A 23,003-nucleotide genomic window follows, 5' to 3' on the forward strand; every position below is an offset into this window, starting at 1 on the left:
TGTGAGGCGGTGCCTGTTGGGCCCATGCACAGCCAGGGCAAACACATGATGGAGACATGAGGGTCAGTGTGTGAGAGCAGAGAAGCTCAGACTCACCTGGACAATGTTGTTGGGGATGGGCCTGGGCCCCAGCCTCAGGGAAGGGGGTTTACATACAGGCTCTGATGTTACCACCCTCCAGACACATACGCAGTACAGCTGCATATGCGTGTCTGCATCCCTGTGTGTGTTCATGTATACACAACACCAAACATGCCCATGCACAATATACACATCCACATGATTTACAAACATATTTGTATAAATCTTCATGCTCCCAATGTACAAGGTCATTTTTCCAGGCCTCCAGTTACTCCCAGGGCAACCTCTACAAGCCACAGCAGGCTGAGGACCTCACAGGGGACTTAAGTTTCCCAGACGCACACACACTCTTCCCATGGGGTGAGCGTCAGTAAGCAAATCCCCAGGCACAGCTGCAGCTCCCGGCCAGGGGCTCTGCAGATCCCTGAACTCAGTCTCACCTTCCTGGCTATTTGCCTGCAGCTCCGTGAAGAGCCCAAGCCTGGAGACCTGATTGAGATTTCCCGCATCGGCTCCTCGCACTGGGCCCTCTATGTGGGCGATGGTTATGTGATCCACCTGGCTCCCCCAGGTAAGGGGGTTGAAAGTGTAACTTTCCAGAGATTTGTTAACATGACGAGAACAATTCAAAGCCAAATGCCACCCTGGAACCCGTGTTGGTTCTCCCTGAGCAGTGCTTGTGCTCACTGCACATCCGTGTCCCTTGGGGGCATCTCAGTGGTCCCTCGGGTCCTGACTCAGCAGGGAAAGGGGTCCGTGGGCCCCAGGGAAGCCGGGCTACGCCCGCATTGGTTGCTCTCTAGCTCTGGCCCGTTACCTGGGCGAGCAGACAGATTTCTCTAAACCAGCAGCGTGTCTGGGTGTCCCGGTCTCATGGAGGAACTGCCTCTCAGGCTGTGTCCTGTGCTCAGAGGACATCACAGAACAGGGCGTCCTGAGAGGGTTTCCTGAACACCCTCCACGGAGCAGCTCTCCCAGGTCACACGTCACAGAGAGTCTCACACACACGCACATGAGCACCTGGGCCCTGATGTAACGCAGGGAGAGCAGAAGCAGGATGACTGGCAGTCAGAGGGGAAGGCAGGGCCCACACGTGTGTCCCGTCCATGAAAGGAAGGTGCTGGGATGAGACCGCGGACTGGGAGGCACAGGGGCTGGTGCCCTGCAGAGCAATGGCACCCACACCTCGGACAGCAAGCGTGTGCGTTCTCGCTGGACAGACACCGTCTCATGATCACAAGACTCTCCTTGTAACTGACCAGGGTTCTCTGTGCTGTCACCTACACTGACAGCGTTGAAATCTGTCAGCATTGATGGCAAATAGTAAGCGAAACCCCCTAATCCAGACGACACTTAGGAGGCTTGGAACAGGGAGGTGAGTGTGAGGAGCGGGTCCTGCTTGTGTGTGAGGGTGCAGGTAGAGCTTCCTCAAGGGCGGTGCTAAGTGCAGCATCAGCCTCGAGACTCACATGTAAAGGAGCCTGCTGGTTAGCGTGCTCCTCAGCTCCCTCCTCTTAGAGAGCAAAACCCGGACCCAGGCTCAATGGACTGGACGCCACCAGCTGGAAGCGCTGTGTGGCCTCTCCATGTGGCCAGAGCTGGGCCAGAAAAGGCCGATGATGCCTCAGGATCCAATATCGGTTCTAAAATGGAGATAAGTTTTACCATGAAATTCAAAAGGAGAATAAGTGAGGGAATGTATGAAATTTGCACAGCAGAGTCTGAAACCCAGTGGGACTAAAACAACTGTGATCTCTTTCTGAAACTCACAAGTACAAAGATGATCAAATACAATTTACTACTGTTGTTTACAATGGATAAGCTATTAACCAGCCAATAGTAGGGACTTGGTCAACTAGATGAAGTCCATTCATATAATCGAACACAGTGGCAGCCACTGACCATCACAACATTGATTGACATGAAAAGTATTCACAGCTCCTTAAGGAAAAGAGCAAAATGATGGGATCCTCCAATCACATTGGTGAAGGGACAGACACCAGAGCCCACTAGTGTGATCCCCTGGCCCTTCCTCCCTGTCTTGTGTCTCCTCTCTCCCTCCCTGGCCTCCCTGCAGTTGCTGATACCAGTGTGTCTGATTCCAGGGGAGAAGTGTGAGGCTCGATCCCCCACGGGCTTAGGGGTGGTGAAAAGGCAGCTCCTTGAGGAAGTGTTGGAAAACGGCTCCTATCAGGTCAACAACCACCTGGACCACCTGTACAAACCACGGCGCATAAAGCACATGCTCACTATTGCGGAGGAGGTGGTTGGTAAGGAGATGGAGTACAGTGATCTGAGCAGGAACAGTGAGCACTTTGTCACCGATCTGAGATATGGCAAGGCCAGCGGCCGGCAGGTAAGGCCCTCTCTGGTCGGCTCCCTCTGCCTTCTGGAGGTCTACCTGGGATGGGGGTGACGGACCTAACTACCCAGAAGAAAAATTACCCTGAATGATGCAAACATGGGCTCTTGGGGTTCCACTGGCTGGGAGTCACTTCTGAGAGCAGAACTTAGGTCTTCTACTAATCCCCTCAGAGTCTTCTGACAGGGCACTTCCTCCCCGAGCCTCAGTTTCGCCATGTGAACAACTGGGTGCTGCCTCCTCCCCTCTCCACCCAAATTGATATAAGATCTGGGCTCAGCTTTAACCCCTTCCTCCTTGCCATTCTCCCAACACAAGCTAGTAAGGATTGAAACCCCAGTGGTCCCTGGTCTTTCTTCTTAATCACAGCACCTCCAGGACTGGAGGACCAATGATTGGGTTATCTATCCGTAGATAGAGGGGAATGACAGGAAGTAGAGCAGGTTGCACATAGAAACAAAGGATTTCTTGCTCAGATGGGGAGTTTGAGGTGTACAGTTAGACATCCAGGTGGACCTGTTGAGTAGCAGTTGGACGTGTGAGTTTAGAGTTTCAGGCTGAGGTGGGGGTTGAGATAGAAGTTTCCAGGCTGCACTTGGGAACAGTACACAGAGCACAGTGATCCCTGAGGCCATGGTTTCCCATCGTCCCCCTCAGCTCTGCCACCACCTCCATCTGCAGAGCTGGAGCCCAGGTAGAGCCCCGACTACAGAGCCATTCCCACTTTCACCCCCAGAGCTCTGGCCCCAGGAGCCCAGGCAGGAAGCCCCCTCCATGTCCACCCCCATCAGGACCAAGTGGCCCCACCATGGAGGCTCACACAGGCCCTGGAGTAGGTGGGACAGAAGTCTGGGGGTTGGTCAGGAAAATGTGGGGTCACATAATTTGGAACGTGATGACCCTGTAAAGTCATGGGGGAAAGATGGTCAAAGAAGTGAATTGCAAAGAAATTTCCAGGCTAAGTGACCATTGTAGGATATGGGCATGGAATGAGGGCAAAGGGAAGCTGGCCCCTGGTCTCAGATTGGGCAGCCAGAGGTGAGCACTACACAAGGTTTGCTGAGGTCACGAACAAACAGGACGTTAAACTAAAAATTCTCAAATCAGGAAGCTGTGCTGCCCTGAGCAGTGACACTGAGGAGCAGGGGAAGGTGGCGAGACACGGAGGGAGGAAAGGGGACCAGGAAGGGATGGGGCAGAGAAGACCCAGCATAACCACTGCCAGCTGAGTGGTCCCTCTACCTCTCTGATCCTCAGTTTCCCCAGGTGAGCACGTGAGTGCTGCTTCCTTCCCCTGGGCTTGGGAGGGTGGCAGCTATGGGGGGAAATGTGCCAGCAGAGCCTGCTGTGTGACTGTGAGCCCTGTCCCCAGGGCAGGAAGCTGGACAACAACAGTAGGGCCTTCTCCAATGCTCAGGTGCCCTTAGGATGCTGTCACCTGCTGTCTGTCAGTTCAGCATCTTCAAGGGCCCGTGTGCCTGGGCTGGGAGGGCAGAGTATGAGGTGGTGGGTGTTGGGCCCATGCACAGCCAGGGCAAACACATGATGGAGACATGAGGGTCAGTGTGTGAGAGCAGAGAAGCTCAGACTCACCTGGACAATGTTGTTGGGGATGGGCCTGGGCCCCAGCCTCAGGGAAGGGGGTGCACATACAGGCTGTTGTGTTATCACCCTCCAGACACATACACAATACACCTGTATATCCGTGTCTGTATACTATTATGTACATGTACATGCAACATACAATATATCCATGCACAATAAACACAGATACACACCCATGCCTTGCATACACATTCTGGACAAATATTCACTCCCCAATGCACAAGGTCAGTTTTCCAGGCTTCCAGTTACAGAAGTAACAGCAGGCTGAGGACATCACAGGGGAAATGAGTCTCTACCCCCCCCCCCCCCCACACACACACACACACACACGTGCTTCCCATGGGGTGAGCATCAGTACGCAAATCCCCAGGCGGAGCACAACTCCCAGCTGGGCCTCTGCGGCTCCCTGACTCTGTCTCACCTTCCTGGCTGTTCTCTTGCAGTTTCGTGAAGAGCCCAAGCCTGGAGACCTGATTGAGATTTCCCACATGGGCTCCTCGCACTGGGCCCTCTATGTGGGCGATGGTTATGTGATCCACCTGGCTCCCCCAGGTAAGGGGGATAAAGTGTAACTTTCCAGAGATTTGTTAACATGACAAGAACAATTCAAAGCCAAATGCCACCCTGGAACCCGTGTTGGTTCTCCCTGAGCTGTGCTTGGGTTCCCCCTACATCTGTGTCCCTTGGGGTCATCTCAGTGGTTTCACAGCCCCTCACTCAGCAGGGAAAGGGGTCCGTGGGCTTCAGTGAAGTCGGGCTACGTCAGCATTAGGAGCTCTCCAGCTCCGGCCCTTTAGCTGGGCGAGCAGCTAGATTTCATTAAACCAGCCGCCTCTCTGGGTGTCCCGGTCTCATGAAGGAGAAGGGTCAATGACCGTGGGTTGGTCAACTAGATGATGTCCATTCACATCATGGAGCACAAAGCAGCCACTGAGCATCACAGTGTTCATGAGCTTGAGAAAGTAGTCACAGCTCTTTAAGTAAAAGAGTAAGATCCGTGAATCCTCCAGTCACATTGGTGACGGGACAGACACCAGAGCTCAATTGTGTGATCCCTGGCCCTTCCTCCCTGTCTTGTGTCTCCTCTCTCCCTCCCTGGCCTCCCTGCAGTTGCTGATACTCGTGTGTCTGATTCCAGGGGAGAACTCTGAGGCTGGCGCCCCCACCGGCTTAGGGGTGGTGAAAAGGCAGCTCCTTGAGGAAGTGTTGGAAAACGGCTCCTATCAGGTCAACAACCACCTGGACCACCTGTACAAACCTCGGCCCATAAAGGAGATACTCAAGTCTGGGAAGGAGATGGTTGGTAAGGAGATGGAGGACAGTGATCTGAGGAGGAACTGTGAGCACTTTGTCTCCGATCTGAGATATGGCAAGGCCCACAGCCGGCAGGTAAGGCCGTCTGTAGGGGGTTCCTTCTCCCTCCTAGACATCTGCTTGGGGGATAGGAAAGGAGAGGGCTTTGATCCAGAAGAAAAATTTACCCTGAATGATGCAAAATTATGCTCCCTGCCTTCTGCTAGCTGGGAGTTAGGATATCTGAGATCAAAATCTCAGGACAGTTCCTGATCCACTCAGGGTCTTTGAACAGGTCACTCCCTCTCTGGCCTCAGTTTCCCCATGAGCAGAAGGAGGGGATGTTGGAGGACCTCTGGGGCTCTGGGCTCCTCTATCCCTTTAGGATCCTTCGCCTTTAAGACCCACCCTAAAGGCAGCTCCTGATGCCCTGTGTGCTGTCAGGGAAAGTCTGGGCCAGCCCTGCACCATGACAGGTGTCCTAAGGCCCCAGAGAGCCCTCAGGCAAGAGATGCTCAGTTCCGTGGCCTATGTAGGAGCTCAAGGACATGTTATGTAAGGTCTGGGCACATCCTTACCGCTCTCCTCTTTCCCTCTTACCAACACACAGCTATTTAAGAGGCACAAGCAGGATTCAATCCCCAGTGGTCCCTGCTCTTTCTGCTGAACCACAGCACCTCCAGGGCTCACAGCCCCTGTGATTGGGTGATGGGCAGCCTGGATTGAGTAGAATGAGGGGAGGAGCAGGTTTGGGAGGGAAATTAAGGATTTTATGCTCATGTGGGGTGTTGAGATGACCAGGTAGACATCCAGGTAGAGCTGTTGAGTACCAGTTGGATGTGAGTCTACAGTTCAGGGAGATGTGAGGGTGGAGATAGAAGTTTCCAGGCTGCACTTGAGAACAGTACACAAAGCACAGTGATACCTGAGGCCATGGTTTCCCATCGTCCTCCCTCAGCTCTGCCACCACCTCCCTCTGCAGAGCTGGAGCCCAGGTAGAGCCCAGACCACAGAGCCATTCCCACTGTCAGCCCCAGAGCTCTGGCCCCAGGAGCCCAGGCAGGAAGCCCCTCCCCTACTCACCCTGTCAGGACCAAGTGGCCCCCCCATTGAGGCTCACACAGGCCCTGGATTGGGTGGGACAGAAGTCTGGGGGTTGGTCAGGAAAACGTGGGGTCACATAATCGGGAACAGGTTGGCCCTGAATAAAGTCATCGGGGAGAGATGAACAAAGAAGTGGATTCAGGAGAAGCTTCCAGGCTAATTGTAGGATATGGGCATGGAATGAAGGCTAAGGGAAGCTGGCCAGTAGTCTCAGAATGGGCTCCTGGGGTGAGCGCTGCAGGAGGTTTGCAGAGGTCACACACAAACAGGAAGATAAACTGAAAAATTCTCCAATCCGGAAGCTGTGGTGCCCTGGGCAGGGATGCTGAGGAGCAGGGAGGAGGTGAGCAAGGGAGGGAGGGAGGAAAGGGGACCAGGAAGGGACTGGGCAGAGAAGACCAAGTGTAGCCACTGCCAGCTGAGTGTCCCTGGTCTACCTCTCAAGGCCTCAGCTGAGCACGTGGGTGCTGCTTCCTTCCCATGGGCTTGGGAGGGTGGCAGTTATGGGGGGAAATGTGCCAGCAGAGCCTGCTGTGTGACTGTGAGCCCTGTTCCCAGGGCAGGAAGCTGGGCAACAACAGTAGGGCCTTCTCCAATGCTCAGGTGCCCTTAGGATGCTGTCACCTGCTGTCTGTCAGTTCAGCATCTTCAAGGGTCCGTGTGCCGGGGCTGGGGAGGGCAGAGTGTGAGGTGGTGGGTGTTGGGCCCATGCACAGCCAGGACAAACACATGATGGAGACATGATGGTCAGTGTGTGCGAGTAGAGAAGCTCAGACTCACCTGGAAAATGTTGTGTGGGATGGGACTGGGCCCTTTTCTCAGGGAAGGGGGTGTACATACAGGCTGTTGTGTTATCATCCTCCAGACACATACACAATACACCTGCATATGCATCTCTACATCCATGTGTGAGTGTATGTACATGCAACACACAACATATCCATGTACAATACACACAGATACACATGCATCACACACACATTCTGGACAAATCTTCCTTGCCAATGTACTGCTCATATTTCCAGGCTTCCAGTTACTCACAGGGCAACCGCTAGAAGCTACTGCAGGCTGAGGACCTCACAGGGAACAAGAGTCTCTCCCCCCGCCCATGCACACACACACATTGTTCCCATGGGGTGAGCATCAGTAAGCAAATCCCCAGGCAGAGCACAGCTCCCAGCTGGGCCTCTGCAGCTCTCTGAACTCTGCCTCACCTTCCTGGCTGTTTGTTTGCAGTTTCGTGAAGAGCCCAAGCCTGGGGACCTGATTGAGATTTTCCGAATTGGCTATGAGCACTGGGCCCTGTATGTGGGCGATGGTTATGTGATCCACCTGGCTCCCCCAGGTAAGGGGGTTGAAAGTGTAACTTTCCAAAGATTTGTTAACATGACGAGAACAATTGAATGCCAAATGCCACCCTGGAACCCGTGTTGGTTCTCCCTGAGCAGTGCGTGTGCTCACTGCACATCCGTGTCCCTTGGGGGCATCTCACTGGTCTCTTGGGTCCTGACTCAGCAGGGAAAGAAGTCTGTGGGCCCCAGGGACGCATGGCTGCCCCCGCATTGGATGCTCTCCAGCTCAGGCCCGTTAGCTGGGTGAGCAGACAGAGTTCTCTAAACCAGCAGCGTGTCTGGGTGTCCCGGTCTCACGGAGGGACTGCCTCTCAGGCTGTGTCCTGTGCTCAGAGGACGTCACAGAACAGGGCGTCCTGAGAGGGTTTCCTGAACACCCTCCACAGAGCAGCTCTCCCAGGTCACACGTCACAGAGAGTCTCACACACACGCACACGAGCACCTGGGCCCTGATGTAACGCAGGGAGAGCAGAAGAGGATGACAGGCTGTCAGAGGAGCAGGCAGGGCCCACACATGTGTATCGTCCATGACAGGAAAGTGCTGGGTTGAGACCGTGGACTGGGAGGCACAGGGGCCGGTGCCCTGCAGAGCAATGGCACCCACACCTCGGACAGCAAGCGTGTGCGTTCTCGCTGGACAGACACCGTCTCATGATCACAAGACTCTCCTTGTAACTAACCAGAGTTCTATGCGCTGTCACCCACACTGACAGCGTTGAAAACTGTCAGCATTGATGGCAAATAGTAAGCGAAACCCCCTAATACAGATGACACTTAGGAGGCTTGGAACAGGGAGGTGAGTGTGAGGAGCGGGTCCTGCTTGTGTGTGAGGGTGCAGATAGAGCTTCCTCAAGGGCGGTGCTAATGCAGCATCAGCCTCGAGACTCACACGTAAAGGAGCCTGCTGGTTAGCGTGCTCCTCAGCTCCCTCCTCTTAGAGAGCAAATCCCGGGCTCCAGGCTCAATGGACTGGACGCCACCAGCTGGAAGCGCTGTGTGGCCTCTCCATGTGGCCAGAGCTGGGCCAGAAAAGGCCGATGATGCCTCAGGGTCCAATATCGGTTCTAAAATGGAGATTAGAGTTGTACCATGAAATTCAAAAGGAGAATAAGTGAGGGAATATATGTAATTAGAGGTCCAGTGCATGAATTCGTGCACAGGTGGGGTACGGCGGCTCTGCCCTGATGGGGGACCATTTGCAGGGCCCGCCATGGGGTCTAATGCTGGCAGCTATAGCTTTCCCCCAGCTGGATCTAATTATACTTTAAGGATGGTACAAAAAAAACCCCAAGAGAACTGTTGTGCATTTCATGTGCTATGAGATAAAGTTGTTTATGTGTTCTTTGCCAAAGTGTATCAAGATGGATGATGGGCCCTAACCGGTTTGGCTTAGTGGATAGAGCATCGGCCTGCGGACTGAAGGGTCCCAGGTTCGATTCTGGTCAAGGGCATGTACCTTGGTTGCGGGCATATCCCCAGTGCGGGGTGTGCAGGAGGCAGCTGATCGATGTTTCTCTCTCATCGATGTTTCTAGCTCTCTATCTCTCTCCCTTCCTCTCTGTAAAAAATCAATAAAATATATTTTAAGAAAAAAAAAAAAGATGGATGATGGCCCTTGAATGATTTTTGCCTTCTTCACGGGGCTCTGCCCTCAGTTTCCCAAGATGATCTTCATGTCTGTTTGTTTAAAAGTTTTTCTGTTTTTGAATGTGCCTACCCTTCGCTGTGGCTCCTGGCAGCCTGCGGGTCCTCTTGGCCACTGCTTTTAAAGAGAGATTGAAAGCTCACCTAATCTGCAAGGCAGTGCAATTTCACAAACCCCACCCAGCCTCTCTCCATTCCTCTGCAAAGGGCCTTCATCCCCTTAATGCTTCGGTTGTCCTTTTGGCTAATTTGGAAGGTCTCCTGGGGCTGCGGGCCATGGAGGGAGAATTCCACACCTTGACTGCAGTATCAGCAGAGCCCTCTGGGAGCTCTGGTCAGGGACAGAAGGGACTGATGATTATTTTCTTGTGCTTCACTAAATGTACATGCACCCGGGAGCCAGGCAGTGATTTAGGCGTGGAGGGCAGCCAGGGGTGGGGGGCATGCGGGCGAGCCAACCAGGCAAGGGGCCATGGTCGTTCAGTCATTCCGGTTGTTCTGCCATTCGGTTGCTGTACTTTTATAATATAGGATTATCACAGCAGAGTGTCTAAACATGGGACTAAAACAACTGTGATCTCTTTCTGAAACACACAAGTGCAATGAATAAATACAATTTTCTACTGTTGTTTACAATGGATAAGCTATGGACCAGCCAATAGTAGGGACTTGGTCAACTAGATGAAGTCCATTCATATAATGGAACACAGTGGCAGCCACTGACCATCACAACATTGATTAACATGAAAAGTATTCACAGCTCCTTAAGGAAAAGAGCAAATTGATGGGATCAGCCAATCACATTGGTGAAGGGACAGACACCAGAGCTCAATAGTGTGATCCCTGGCCCTTCCTCCCTGTCTTGTGTCTCCTCTCTCCCTCCCTGGCCTCCCTGCAGTTGCTGATACTCGTGTGTCTGATTCCAGGGGAGGACTCTGAGGCTGGCGCCCCCACCGGCTTAGGGGTGGTGAAAAAGGAGCTCCTCGTGGACGTGGCGGGAAACTGCTCCTATAAGGTCAACAACTACTTGGACCACCTGTACAAACCATCACCCATAAAGAAGATCATCGCATTTGGGAACTGGTTGGTTGGTAGGAAGACGGAATACCATGTTCTGAGCAGGAACTGTGAGCAATTTGTCACCGATCTGAGATATGGCAAAGACCCCAGCCAGCAGGTAAGGCCCTCTGTGGAGGGCTCCCTCTCCCTTCTGGGGGTCTGTTTGGAATGGGGGACTGTGCACCCAGAAGAAAAATTTACCAGGAATGATGCAAAATTATGCTCCCTGCCTCTTGCTGCCTGGGCGTTAGGATGTCTGAGAAGAAATCTCGGGTCAGTTCTTGATCCACTCAGTGTCCTTGGATAGGGTAATTTCTCTCCGGGCCTCAGTTTCCCCATGTGTAGAAGGAGGGGATGTTTGGGGGACCTCTGGGGCTCTGGGCTCCTCTATCTCTTTAGGATCCTTTGCCTCTAATATCCACCCTAAAGGCAGCTCCTGATGCCGTGTGTGCTGTCAGGGAAAGTCTGGGCCAATTGCTAAACCCCCAGAGAGCCCTCAGGAAATAGATGCTCAGTTCTGTGGCCTATGTGAGAGCTCAAGGACATGTTATGTAAGGTCTGGGCACAGCCTTACCCCTCTCCTCTTTCCCTCTTACCAACACACAGTGAGTTAAGAGGCAGAAGCATGATTCAATCCCCAGTGGTCCCTGCTCTTTCTGCTGAACCATAGCACCTCCAGGGCTCACATGGGTCATGGCAGCCTGGATGGAGGAGAATGATTGGAGGAGGAGCAGGTTTGGGAGGGAAATTAAGGTTTTGACGCTCAGGTGCGGTTGTTTTGAGGTGACCTGTTAGACATCCAGGTAGAGCTGTTGAGTAGAAGTTGGATGTGAGTCTGGAGTTCAGGCTGAGGTGTGGGTGGAGATAGAAGTTTCCAGGCTGCACTTGAGAATAGTACACAGAGCACAGTGATCCCTGAGGCCATGGTTTCCCATCGTCCCCCCTCAGCTCTGCCACCAACTCACTCTGCAGAGCTGGAGCCCAGGTAGAGCCCCGACCACAGAGCCATTCCCACTTTCAGCCCCAGAGCTCTGGCCCCAGGAGCCCAGGCAGGAAGCCCCTCCCCTGTCCACCCCCGTCAGGACCAAGTGGCCCCACCATGGAGGCTCACACAGGCCCTGCAGTGGGTGGGACAAAAGTCTGCGAAACGAGGGGTCACATATTCGGGAACAGGATGGCCCTGAATAAAGTCATGGGGGAAAGATGAACAAAGAAGTGGATTCCAGAGAAGCTTCCAGGCTAAGTGACCATTGTAGGATATTGGCATGGAATGAGGGCAAAGGGAAGCTGGCCCTTGGTCTCAGAATGGGCTCCTGGGGTGAGCGCTGCAGGAGGTTTGCTGAGGTCACCCACAAACAGGAAGATAAACTGAAAAATTCTCAAATCAGGAAGCTACAGTGCCCTGGGGAGGGATACTGAGGAGCAGGGAGGAGGTGGGCAAAGTAGGGAGAGGGGGAGGAAATGGGACCAAGATAGGATGGGCAGAGAAGACCCAGCGCAGCCACTGCCAGCTTTGTGTCCCTGGGCAAGTCCCTCTACCTCTCTGATCCTCAGTTTCCCCAGCTGAGCAAGGGGCGCTGCTTCCTTCCTCTGGGCTTGGGAGGGTGGCAGTCATGGTGGGCAGTGTGCCAGGAGAGCCTGCTGCCTGAGTGTGTGAGCCCCACCTGCCGCCCTGACCAGTGCAGGAAGCTGGGCAGCCACATGGCCCCGTGGGAGGCTCGGGGCTGGTAGGCTGCTCCCACTTCGTGTCTGTCTGGTCGGCATCTCCAAGGGTGGCGTCTCCGGGCTGGAGGAGGCCTGTGTTGCGGCCAAGCACAGCCAGGGCCAGAGGCGTGATGGAGACAGGAGGGCAGTGAGTAAGGGACGAGATGTTCAGACTCACCTGCCCCAGGTTGTTGGGGATGGGCCTGTGGCCCCTGCCTCAGGGAAGGGGTTCTATATGCAGCCTGTCATGTCATTACAATCAGGACACATGTGCATCCCACCTGCATATACATGCCTGCATGCACTGTGTGTGTGCATGTACACACAACACACACACACATCCTACGTCCCCCAGACCGTGCCCCTTCTCCATTCCAGACGTTCGTTCTCCTGGGTTCTAGCTCCTGGTCCCCCCTCAGAGGGGACCATCGGAAAGAGGAAAGACAAGGGATTCCCAGGGTGACAGGTGATGAAGCCTGGGGTGCTGCAGCTCCCGCCGGGGCCTCTGCTGTTGCCTGGCAGCCTATCTGTCAGGGCCAGCCTGACAGGTTGAACCAGGCTGAGGTAGGGAGGTGGGATTTGAGAAAAGAAAAAAAGACAGGACAGCGGGATCGGGAGGTCTACGAGTCTTCGAGAGGCTGTAGCACCGTTTATTAACTGTGTAATGCCTTTTATACACAAAACACTGAATAGGAGGTCTGTGAAAAGGAATGTACTCTTTGTTCCTCTTAATCTCTAAGGGAGAGATAGAGCAGAAGGACAAATTCTTGGTACAGTAAATCAGGCAGATTCTCAGTAAATAGTTACAGACTTCTTGGCAAGCCATGAAAGGGTTGCTCTCATTCTACTGATAACCGCCATCCAAACAAGTGTGGGAAAGCTGTGTGGGTAGGGGTCCCAGCCTTGCTAGTCCCTTCAGGTGCAAGGACCGTGTCAGCTTACACCCTGGCACCAACACCTGTGTACCATCTCTGGTTTTCCCCTGCAGCACGTTGAAGAGCCCAGGCCCGGAGACATGATCGAGATCTCTCACCGGCTCTACTGTCACTGGGCGCTCTATGTGGGCGAGGGTTATGTGGTCCATCTGACTCCTCGAGGTAAGGCCTGTTGACAGCAGGATTCGCCAGGGATTTGTTAATAAGGTAATGAGAGCAGCTGCCATGAAAGCCCAGCACGGGAGCCTGAGTCGGGAGACACGTTCTCCCTGCGCAGAGCTCGTGCAGGGCGGAGTCCAAGCCCAGCCCCTGTGCCCACAGGGTCCGAGCGAGCGGGCCTGGCAGCGCAGCGGAGGCTCCCGTGCCACTGGGCCGCTTCCGCACCTGGCCCGGCAGGCAGGGCTGGCTCCCTCTGTGCCTGGGGCGCCGATGATGGGATTGAACGCAGCCACGTTCATCGGGAGCTCACGGTCCAGGTCTCCATACGAAGGGCCGTCCGTGTTTGGTTTTCGAACGTGTGTGACGTCACACACTCCGTGTCTTAGTGTCGGTGACGGATGCGGCTTAGCAGCAGCTTTCCACGGGCCCACCCAAAGGAAAATTCTCATGAGAATGCGTAGCAGGCACCTGGGAATAGTTCATCGGCCTCATACCTGTGGCAGAAGCAGGACGGTGACAAGCCGGTTCACAGAACGCACGGACCTGGTGATGGTCCGTGAGGAACACCACGGTGGCCGGACGAAGCCTGCTGCGTTCGATGCAGACTGGCTCGTGCCCCCAGAGCAATGGCGACGTAACCTCTGATGCTCTGTCTTCGTCAGGGGAAAATACTTGTCATCCAAGTGGGAATGCGACGTTTGCATCTTACCTGTTTCCCGCAAGTCATCGTTTGTCCTGACGGTGTTGGAGGAGCGCAGGGGTTTAGTGTAAAAAGTGAATCAAGCTCGTTTTACCCGGATGACACGTAGGGGCCTTGTAGGGGAGAGCGTGACTGCGGGGACATGTGGTCCTTTTTGTGTCTGATCTCCCAGGGTGGGCGGGTTTTGTTAAGAGGATGGGTTCCAAGTGCAGCCTTCCTCCTTGAGATTGGAAGCAGATAGTAGGGTGCTTAATTAGGTGCTCATTGCTCCTCTTCCTCTTAGAAAACACACCCAGGACTCCCTAGGAGAATGGAATTGGGCCCCACCAGTGTGGCTCAGTGGTTGAGCATCAATCGACCCATGAGCCAGGAGGTCATGGTTCGATTCCCCGTCAGGTCTCATGTCTGGGTTGCGGGCTCGATCCCAGATAGGGGGCGCGCAGGAAGCAGCCAATTGATGATTCTCTCACCATTGATGTTTCTAACTCCCTCTCCCTCTTCCTCCCTCTCTGAAATCAATAAAGACATATTTTTTTAAAAGAACGGACTTGGGAGTCCATCAGCTGAGAGCTGTTCTGTGGCCTCTCCCCGTGCCCGGCGCTGTGCCAGGCCATGGGACAGGAGACACGGATGTGCAGGGCTCCCTCGGCCTCAGCTCTGGGCGGGGAAGGAGCCTGGCCTTCCGAGCTGGAGAGAGGAAGTGTCACATGGTGGTTCTAGGAGCTTTCGCAGCACCGACCTGACTGTTAATGTCCCTCTGGGCCCAATATCGGTTGCAAAATGGAGATGATAATATTTTCCTTGAAGGGTTCAACGAGAATTAAGCTAGACAATATATGAAAATAGATCTGATTCTAAGCACAGCCGGGTATAAAGATGCACAGGTAGATGAGTATATTCCTAACAGGACTGCTTCTCATGGCTCAGCTTTCCATCAACCCAAATGCTCAGGAAAAGGGCACGGGTCACATTCACACAACACTATGACATTGACAACCCTGGCATTTACGACATGTGAAAATAATTCAGGACACCTTGCTCAGGAAAAGAGCAGAATATGTGACTCTGCGCATCCTTCCTGGGAAAGCTACCACCCCGATCCCCTCAACTGGTGGGTTTGTGCCTTTTGTCCCCTCCTCCTGTCTCCCTGTCTCACCTGCCTGTGGCTCTCTCTGTGGTTCCAGGTCAGTGGCGCAGTACTGGATTCTCGAACTTGTCTATGTTTCTGAGTGGCAGGGCTGAGGTCACAAAAGAGCCTCTGCTGAAGGCGGCTTCCGGCTGTCCCTACAAGGTCAACAACCACTTGGACCATAAGTACAGGCCCCGGCCTGAGCATGAGATCATCACTTCCGCCAAGGAGATGATTGGTAACCAGAAGACTTACTTAGTTCTTCTGGAAAACAGCCAGCGTTTTGTCGCTGACCTGAGATATGGCTTGTCCCGCCGGGAGTTGGTAAGGCCCCTCCTGGGGTGACCCTTTACTCTCTGGAGTTCTTCCTAGAGTGGGAAAATGGGTGGGATTTGGGGGAACCCCCAGTGAAGCCTGCATGGTATTTGTTATATTAATATGCAGCATTAATTCTCACAGTAATGCTGCAGTATTAATTCTCACAGTAATGCTGCAGTATTAATTCTCACAGTAATGCTGCACATTGGTTCTCACAGTAATGCTGCACATTGGTTCTCACAGTAATGCTGCAGTATTAATTCTCACAGTAATGCTGCACATTGGTTCTCACAGTAATGCTGCACATTGGTTCTCACAGCAATGCTGCAGTATTAATTCTCACAGTAATGCTGCACATTGGTTCTCACAGTAATGCTGCACATTGGTTCTCACAGTAATGCTGCAGTATTGGTTCTCACAGTAATGCTGCAGTATTAATTCTCACAGTAATGCTGCACATTGGTTCTCACAGTAATGCTGCAGTATTAATTCTCACAGTAATGCTGCAGTATTAATTCTCACAGTAATGCTGCAGTATTAATTCTCACAGCAATGCTGCAGTATTAATTCTCACAGTAATGCTGCAGTATTAATTCTCACAGCAATGCTGCACATTGGTTCTCACAGTAATGCTGCAGTATTAATTCTCACAGTAATGCTGCAGTATTAATTCTCACAGTAATGCTGCAGTATTAATTCTCACAGTAATGCTACAGTATTAATTCTCACAGTAATGCCACAGTATTGGTTCTCACAGTAATGCTGCACATTGGTTCTCACAGTACTGCTAGAGTGCCCAGCATGTGAGAGCTCCTAGCTCACTAAGTCAGGACCATAAGCCCTGGGCACACAGAGTTCAGGAAACTTCTCCAAAGTGTCTGACATGAGGTGAGGAGTGAGCCGGGTGCATCTGTCCCCGAAGAGCACCTTCCAGTCCGGAAGCACATTCCAAGGATCCTCGTCCCAGGACAAGTGGCTGTGGGCACCCAGTGCTCTGAAGGTCACCGACAGCCAGTCCGGTCTCAACGGCGGCTGCCCAGCTGGGAGACCTTCGTCAAGGCCCTTCACCCAATGTGTCCGCCCAGACATCTGGCCTCGTCCTAAAGGAAGAGGTGCTGGGCAGGCTGGTCCTCATGTCCTGCTCTTACCATCCCCCAGGAGATCCAACCAGAGGCGCTGGCAGAGAGGCACGGAAAGTTGTATCAAAAGCCATCTGGGCACAGAGAGGAGGGCAGCTGGTCCAGCCTGAGGCAGGGAGGTGCCAGAGGAGAGACTGTCTGCTGGGAGGAGAGCGTGTTCACACGGGGAGGGCACGGAGGGTGTAGGAGGTAGAGAGAACATGGCGTCAAAGCAGCAGGAGAGAGAGCATGAGGTGGGGAACACATGTAACTCAGGAGGAGCAGAACAGAGGAAGGCGAAGAGGGAGGAGGGTGAGAGGGCCGAGGGTGAGAGGGATGAAGGTGAGGATGAGAGGGACGAGGGTGAAGAGGGACGAGGGTGAGGGATGAGGGTGAGAGGCCGAGAAAGTGGGGAGAAGCATGGGCAAGAGCCTTGCCTGTGGATTCCGTGGGAGGAGTGACTGAGGCGGGCGAGCAGGCTGAGGACTGGCTGGGAGAACAATTTCTGCAGGCTCTGGGGGAGGCGCTGTCTCTAGTTGGCTTGGACCTGGACCTGGGCCATTGGGGGAGGTGGACAGTGGCCGCAGTGAGCTCGGGTTGGGTCGTTTGCAGGGAAAAGGCCGGTGAGGGGCTGGGGTGAGCTGTCTGCAGGAACTGGCGGCCTGGGAGGGCAGTCTTTCAGCTGCAGTCAGGCTCCCGGGGGAAGTGTCAGCAGAAGAGGAAAGCCAGGCTAATGCCCAGCAAAGGGGCAGGAGCAATGGGGCGGGACAGCTGTGCTAGGGCCCTGAGAGGAGAGGCTTCAGCCTGACCTTGTCCAGGCTTCCTGTCCCTCCTGACCCCAACGGACAGGACAGCAAAGCTGGTGACCCCAGCAGTCCCGGAGGCTCCTCTCCCGGGGTTACTAGTAGGTGTGTGGCAGGGAGCAGCCTGCAGGTCTCCAGCCCGGCCTCTGCTGCTGCCTACCGTCTGTCTGCACTCTCTCTGCTTTTCTGTTGTAGTCAAGTGAAGACCCAATGCCTGGAGACCTGATTGAAATCGGTCAAGGTGTTCATAAGCACTGGGCAATCTATGTGGGAGACGGCTTTGTGATTCATGCGACAACCTCAGGTAAAGGTAAAATATTTGTTTAATCACCAGCTTTATGTTGAAAAGAGGGAATAAAAGAGAACTCATTGCTATGCTAATAGCATCTGTTTGCTTTTGAACTATGACATGTCAGATCTTTACACTAAGGAATGGAATGGGGACTCCATCAGTTGACAATTCTGTTGACTCTCTCTTAAGTGTCCAGAACTAAGCCAGGTGATAGGACATAAGAACACGATGAGAAGTTCCCTCTGGCCACACAGCTTCTACACAACAGTAGAAATCGCTAGGCCTTGAGTTCTTTCGAATCCTTGCTCCACAACTTTTGTCGCTTAAGTTCTCTGGCTCAAAATGTGTTCTGTGAAATGGAGACAAGTTACCACCTGGGAGAGGTGGTAAGCGAATCAGTTGAGACTGGCTTCTTCCAGGTAGATTCTGAAAAACTCAAAAAGTTGTCTGAGTCAGACCCATGCCCAAAGATGCACCATCTGCAAGCATTTTTATGATTTCATTGTGTGTCGTCAAAGACAAGTTTAAAGAACTGACACACCCAACAATTGGAGATTTGTTAAACGCATCAAAGTCTGACAGTGGAATACCACGGCAGCCATTCTAAGTTATGGCGGAGTTGCCACTTGTTGCTCTGGGAACCTGCTGGCAACAGATCCTTAAGTATTTAAGTTACAAAAGAGTGGATCAAACAATTGCACTCCTGCTAAACTTAACTTCCAACAAGAGGGAATGGTAGTAGAAGGAAGGGACCATGACCTCGGATGTCAATAGAGCGACTTCCTTTCTTCTTCCCCTCCTTGTCCGACATGCACTGCTGAGCATGGCAGCATCTTAGTCTCTCTGTGATCCCAGGTGTGTCCTGCGGGCCGAGCTCTTCCAAGAATGTCCATGACTATGTGGTGAAATGTGACCCTCTGAAGGCAGTGGCAGAGGATAACAAGTACAAGGTCAACAACTACTTGGATAACCAGGTCAGGCCCCGGCCTGGGCATGACATTGTCAGTTTGGCGAGGAAGAAAGTTGGTGAAACCTGGAATGACAACCTTTGTTTCCCAACTGTGAGCGCTTTGTCGCTAAACTGAGAAATGGCCGCCCTGCAGCCAACAGGTAAGAGCCCTCGGGGGTGATTCCACGTGGAGTTCCCTTCACAGGAGGGGGGGGGGCGCAGCTCTTGGTAAATATCAGAGGCGCCCCCCTGACATCTCTTACGGGAACACCCAGGGACCAAGCACTTAACCAGCCCAAGGCCCCAAAGCTACGCGCACACTTCAGTGTGTGAACCAATTGCTTTGACTCCAAAAGCAGGGTTTTGTCCACTGAGTGTGACTGCTTTCTGCTCTTTGAAGAGCCCTTTTCCGTGGGGAGCCCTCTTTCGAAGGGTCACCAGTGCAGCCCGGGGAGGGCTCCTTGCCCTGCATGCCAGGAAAAACGGGTGTCGGTGCTGGCACCGCCCCCGCCCAGCCAGGAGACCTGCCACAGGATCACGTTCCTGCCTCGACTCGTGTTTCTATCCAGAACCAGCCCCGTGCCTCTGTCCCCTCCACGTCATGGTCCCTGTGAGCATTACATGATCGGGGAAGCGCCGCTCATTGTGAGCCACTCTGACTAGCAGGTGCTCCTCCCACAGGCCCGTGGCCCATCAGGCAGGCATTCCTTGTCCCGTCTCCAGAGGAGGGGCGCAGGCTCAGAGGGGCCCAGGCTCATCAGCATAGCTTCCGTGACCCCGAAGCCGCCTGCCACCAGGATGCACCGGGGCCCTCTCGTCCCCAGTTCCGCAGCAGCACCCCCTCTCGCCCTCTGTGCTCGCAGCTGTCTGGGTCCCTTCCAAATACTGTGCTGCCTGCGAATAGCGGACACCTAGCTCAAACCCCAAACCGGCTTCCCGTCCGCTGAGGGCTCTGGGGAGGTCACTTCGCCCCCTGGGCCTTCCTCGTGTGCGGAAGGAGGGGGCAGATGGAGGACCTGTGAGGGAGGGCCTGGCTGGCTCTGAGCACGTGCAGTCCTTGACCTCTGCGCTCAGCTCTGAAGGCAGACCCTGAAAAGTCCTGGGGGTTGTCAGGGAGAGTCTAGGATGAGCCAGGGTCCAGATAAGATCACCTTCCCCCGCAGAGGACCTCCAGGCCCAGAGCTGCTCAGACGGGAGCTCTTGGGGACACGGTCCGCTTCTTCCCTGGGGTAAGGTCTCTGGCGTGGACAGGAGGATTCACGTGTTTGTGTGACTCGAGAGGGAGGGACCATCAATCTCGGACTTCCTTTTAGCTCTGAGCAAGGCACTGTTCTGCTTCGCAGGGTGGAGCTGTGAGTCAGCTGGTGCTTGTGCGGCTGGGCCACCATCCTGGCTGCTGCTTCCCGTGCTCCCCAGAAGCAGTAAGTGCGTGAGGAAGCCACTGAAGTCTCCAGCTAGAGGCTGCGTCAAGCACCAGCTGCTCCCCTCTGTGCCTGGTTCTCTCGCCCTGGCATCGTGAGGAACCACTTCTAACAAGACCACAGCTTCTTGAAGAAAATGAATGAGTCCAGTGACCCCTTCATCAAATATTTCCCCTGCTTTCCTGCAAACCCAAGCATCTTTGGATATTCTTGAAATATTAATGTTTATTGCATGTAATATTATTATAGGTAAGATCCTTTTGCTTGAATAATGGGTATTTATTGCATTTAAATTATTATATTTAAGATCATTTTTCTTGAAATATTAAGGTTTACTGCATGTAACATTATTATATTTAAAATCATTTTTCTTGAAATAAAAAAACTGGAGAAAAAAATCTTTGGAAAGGAAGCATCTACCATTGAGTACGCGTTGGCCACTTCGACTGGCTCATCTTGAAAAAGACCCTTGAAATCTGAGCTTCAGCTCCCTCTGCTGTCATGTGGGGTGAGAGTGACTGCCTCGCCGCTGGTTTCCTTGAGGTGGTGTAAGATGCCTTAGCACCATGGTTGGCAAACTGCGGCTCGCGAGCCACATGCGGCTCTTTGGCCCCTTGAGTGTGGCTCTCCCACAAAATACCAAGGCCTGGGCGAGTCTATATTGAAGAAGTGGCATTAGAAGAAGTTTCAGTTTAAAAAATTTGGCTCTCCAAAGAAATTTCAATCGTTGTGCTGTTGGTATTTGGCTGTTGACTAATGAGTTTGCCGACCACTGCCTTAGCACACTGCCGGGCCATCCGCAGACGTTCAATAAATTGGTTCCACTCACTTTGGCTCCTGCCTCGATTAGTTTTACTCTCTGGGTGGACAAGGGACTCAAATTCCTCTGGCTGACCCCAGCATCCGGCGATGAGTCCAGCGTGAGAGCAGGCGGCCACCTCCCGCCACGGCAGTGCCTTGGGGGGCCGGCCTCCACTGCGATAAAGGTGGCAGCTAAGACACAGGGTCCAGCCTTCCCTGCCCGTGACTATTGCGTGAGATCACTGTCACTTCATGGGCTCCGGGTCTGATTTCTGGAAGGTGTCTCCTCTTGATGTCAGTCCCAGCTGTTTTCCTGTTTGCGTCCCGTGTGGGCTCGGAAGTGGCGACGCCCCTCTCCTTCAAGGCTGCTGGGCTGCTGCGTCTGCCACCAAGCTTCCCAGAGGTGGCCCCAGGAGAGTGTCCGCCTTGGGGTCACCATGGCCGCCACTCCTCTGGCCCTGCGGACAGGGGGCACTTTCCACTTCGCTTCCCATCCCAAAGATACGAAAGTCTGGACCCTCCACCCCCAGAGCTCAGCAAATCCCAGCCGGTAGCTAATACAGAGAATTTACCAGAAGCTCAGAGAATTTACCAGAAGGAAGAAGAGCTAGGGGGAAACATCGCTGCCACGATGTCACGTGACCATGCTCCGATCCAGGACGCACGTGGGTTCATGTATTTACAGAGTCAAGAATGGCTGTCCCTGCAAGGACCCTGATCTGCCTCTGCGCCCGTGGGCTCAGCTCACCTTCCACAGGGCGACGCTGGGACATGGCCCTCCCGGGGCCCAGGCCACAACATCCCGGGCCACACCCCGTGGAGGAGGACCTCCCTGTCCCAGCCTGACTCACGGCCCTGACACCTGAGCTGCCCCGGACCAGTGTCTCCCAGGACAGCTGACCACGCGCGTGGCCTTGCCCTTGCGGGACACGGGCTCTCCCCTGCGTCTGCTCCGTGACGAGGGCGAGCCTCCCAGTGCCGCTCGGGAGCAGCACTTGTCACACTCCGTCCCCTGGACTGGGTGCTTTTGTGGCAAATACGTGTTTTCCCAACAAGAAATGTTCCTCTCCACGCCAGGCCTCGGACGCCTTCCCTTCCCCATTGTCAGCCCCGAGCCCACCGTCCCATCACGAATATGAAGATGCCCCCCCTGAAAATGCCGACTTAGTGTACGACTGAACAGAAACGCTGATCTCCCGGGGGCCGGGGGCGCGGGGGAAGGTGCAGTGACCCCGAGCCGGCACCGGTGCCCCAGCGAGGAGCGCAGATGTGCGGGTTTGGTCCCGGTCCAGCCCGCAGAGGTCTCCGAGGGGAGCCGCCGTGCCTGTGCGGACAGGGGTGTCCGCGCTGCGCCAGGAGAGCTAAGGAAGGGGCGCTGGGCTCTGCAGGAGCTGAAGCCCCAAAAGAAAGAACCCCTTGGTGAGAGGGGGAGGACGATGGAAACGCCGCCCAGAGCTTCGGGGGTACAACTAGAAGTGTGTCCCTGAGAAACTGCAAAGGGAGCCATTTCTGTGTGCACGTGGCAAGTCTGTGTGGCTGCTGCCCCTGGGGGAAGCCCGGTGTGGACGAGGGGGTGCCCGCGGCCATAAAAGCAGGGCACGCGCCCCCCAGGAGCCCCGAGCCGCCAGCCGTGGGGCAGCAGACAGCTCAGCGGGAGGACGGGGCGTCAGGACTTAAGGAAGCCCTGCAGGGCGTGTGCTTTCACGGACACGTGCACAAATTCTCTCGCGTCCGTGGCCACACAGCCGAGGGGTATGCGCTCTGCTCCAGTGTATGCGGCCCACTCCCCGAAAGTGGCTAACCCGCGCACCCCTCCTTCCGGGCGTGTCCGGAGCTCCCGCTGAGTCCCCTTGTCCCCTTGCCCCCTCCTCCCTGCTCCGTCCCTCCTCATGCTCTGTCCCTCCGGGTAGGACAGCTGAGTGTCCCCAGGCCGCTCTGCCCCCCAGCTTCCATTCTGGTGGCTTCGGAGACAGAGAGCACCGTTGGCTGCCTAACCAGCCCGCCCCCCATCACCACCTTCTCCCACGGCAAACACGCTCCTGAGGTCGTTTGGGCAAAAAGAGCCTCCTTGCGGGTCCCTCAGTGGCCTCGGGAGCTGCTGGACGGAGCCTGCGCCCCTGCCTCCCCCACGCCCTCGTCCCAGGGACAGCGGGCGGCCGGCTGTGGAAGCCGCT

General features: G+C 54.4%; 1 protein-coding gene across 1 annotated transcript; it reads left to right on the forward strand.

Moving 5' to 3' along the window:
- Window positions 1-2,223: 2,223 nt before the first annotated feature.
- LOC103304798 (uncharacterized) lies at window positions 2,224-20,297 on the forward strand. Its single transcript, XM_054725831.1, has 10 exons — window positions 2,224-2,437; window positions 4,492-4,600; window positions 5,187-5,437; window positions 7,682-7,790; window positions 10,368-10,618; window positions 13,193-13,301; window positions 15,183-15,451; window positions 17,562-17,670; window positions 18,514-18,768; window positions 19,951-20,297. Exons 1-9 carry the CDS (start codon window positions 2,324-2,326, stop codon window positions 18,741-18,743), a joined length of 1,551 nt encoding a protein of 516 aa, XP_054581806.1. The 5' UTR covers window positions 2,224-2,323; the 3' UTR covers window positions 18,744-18,768; window positions 19,951-20,297.
- Window positions 20,298-23,003: the final 2,706 nt, after the last annotated feature.

This window comes from Eptesicus fuscus, chromosome 13 (assembly GCF_027574615.1).
Source record: "Eptesicus fuscus isolate TK198812 chromosome 13, DD_ASM_mEF_20220401, whole genome shotgun sequence".
Classification (NCBI taxonomy): Eukaryota; Metazoa; Chordata; class Mammalia; order Chiroptera; family Vespertilionidae; genus Eptesicus; species Eptesicus fuscus.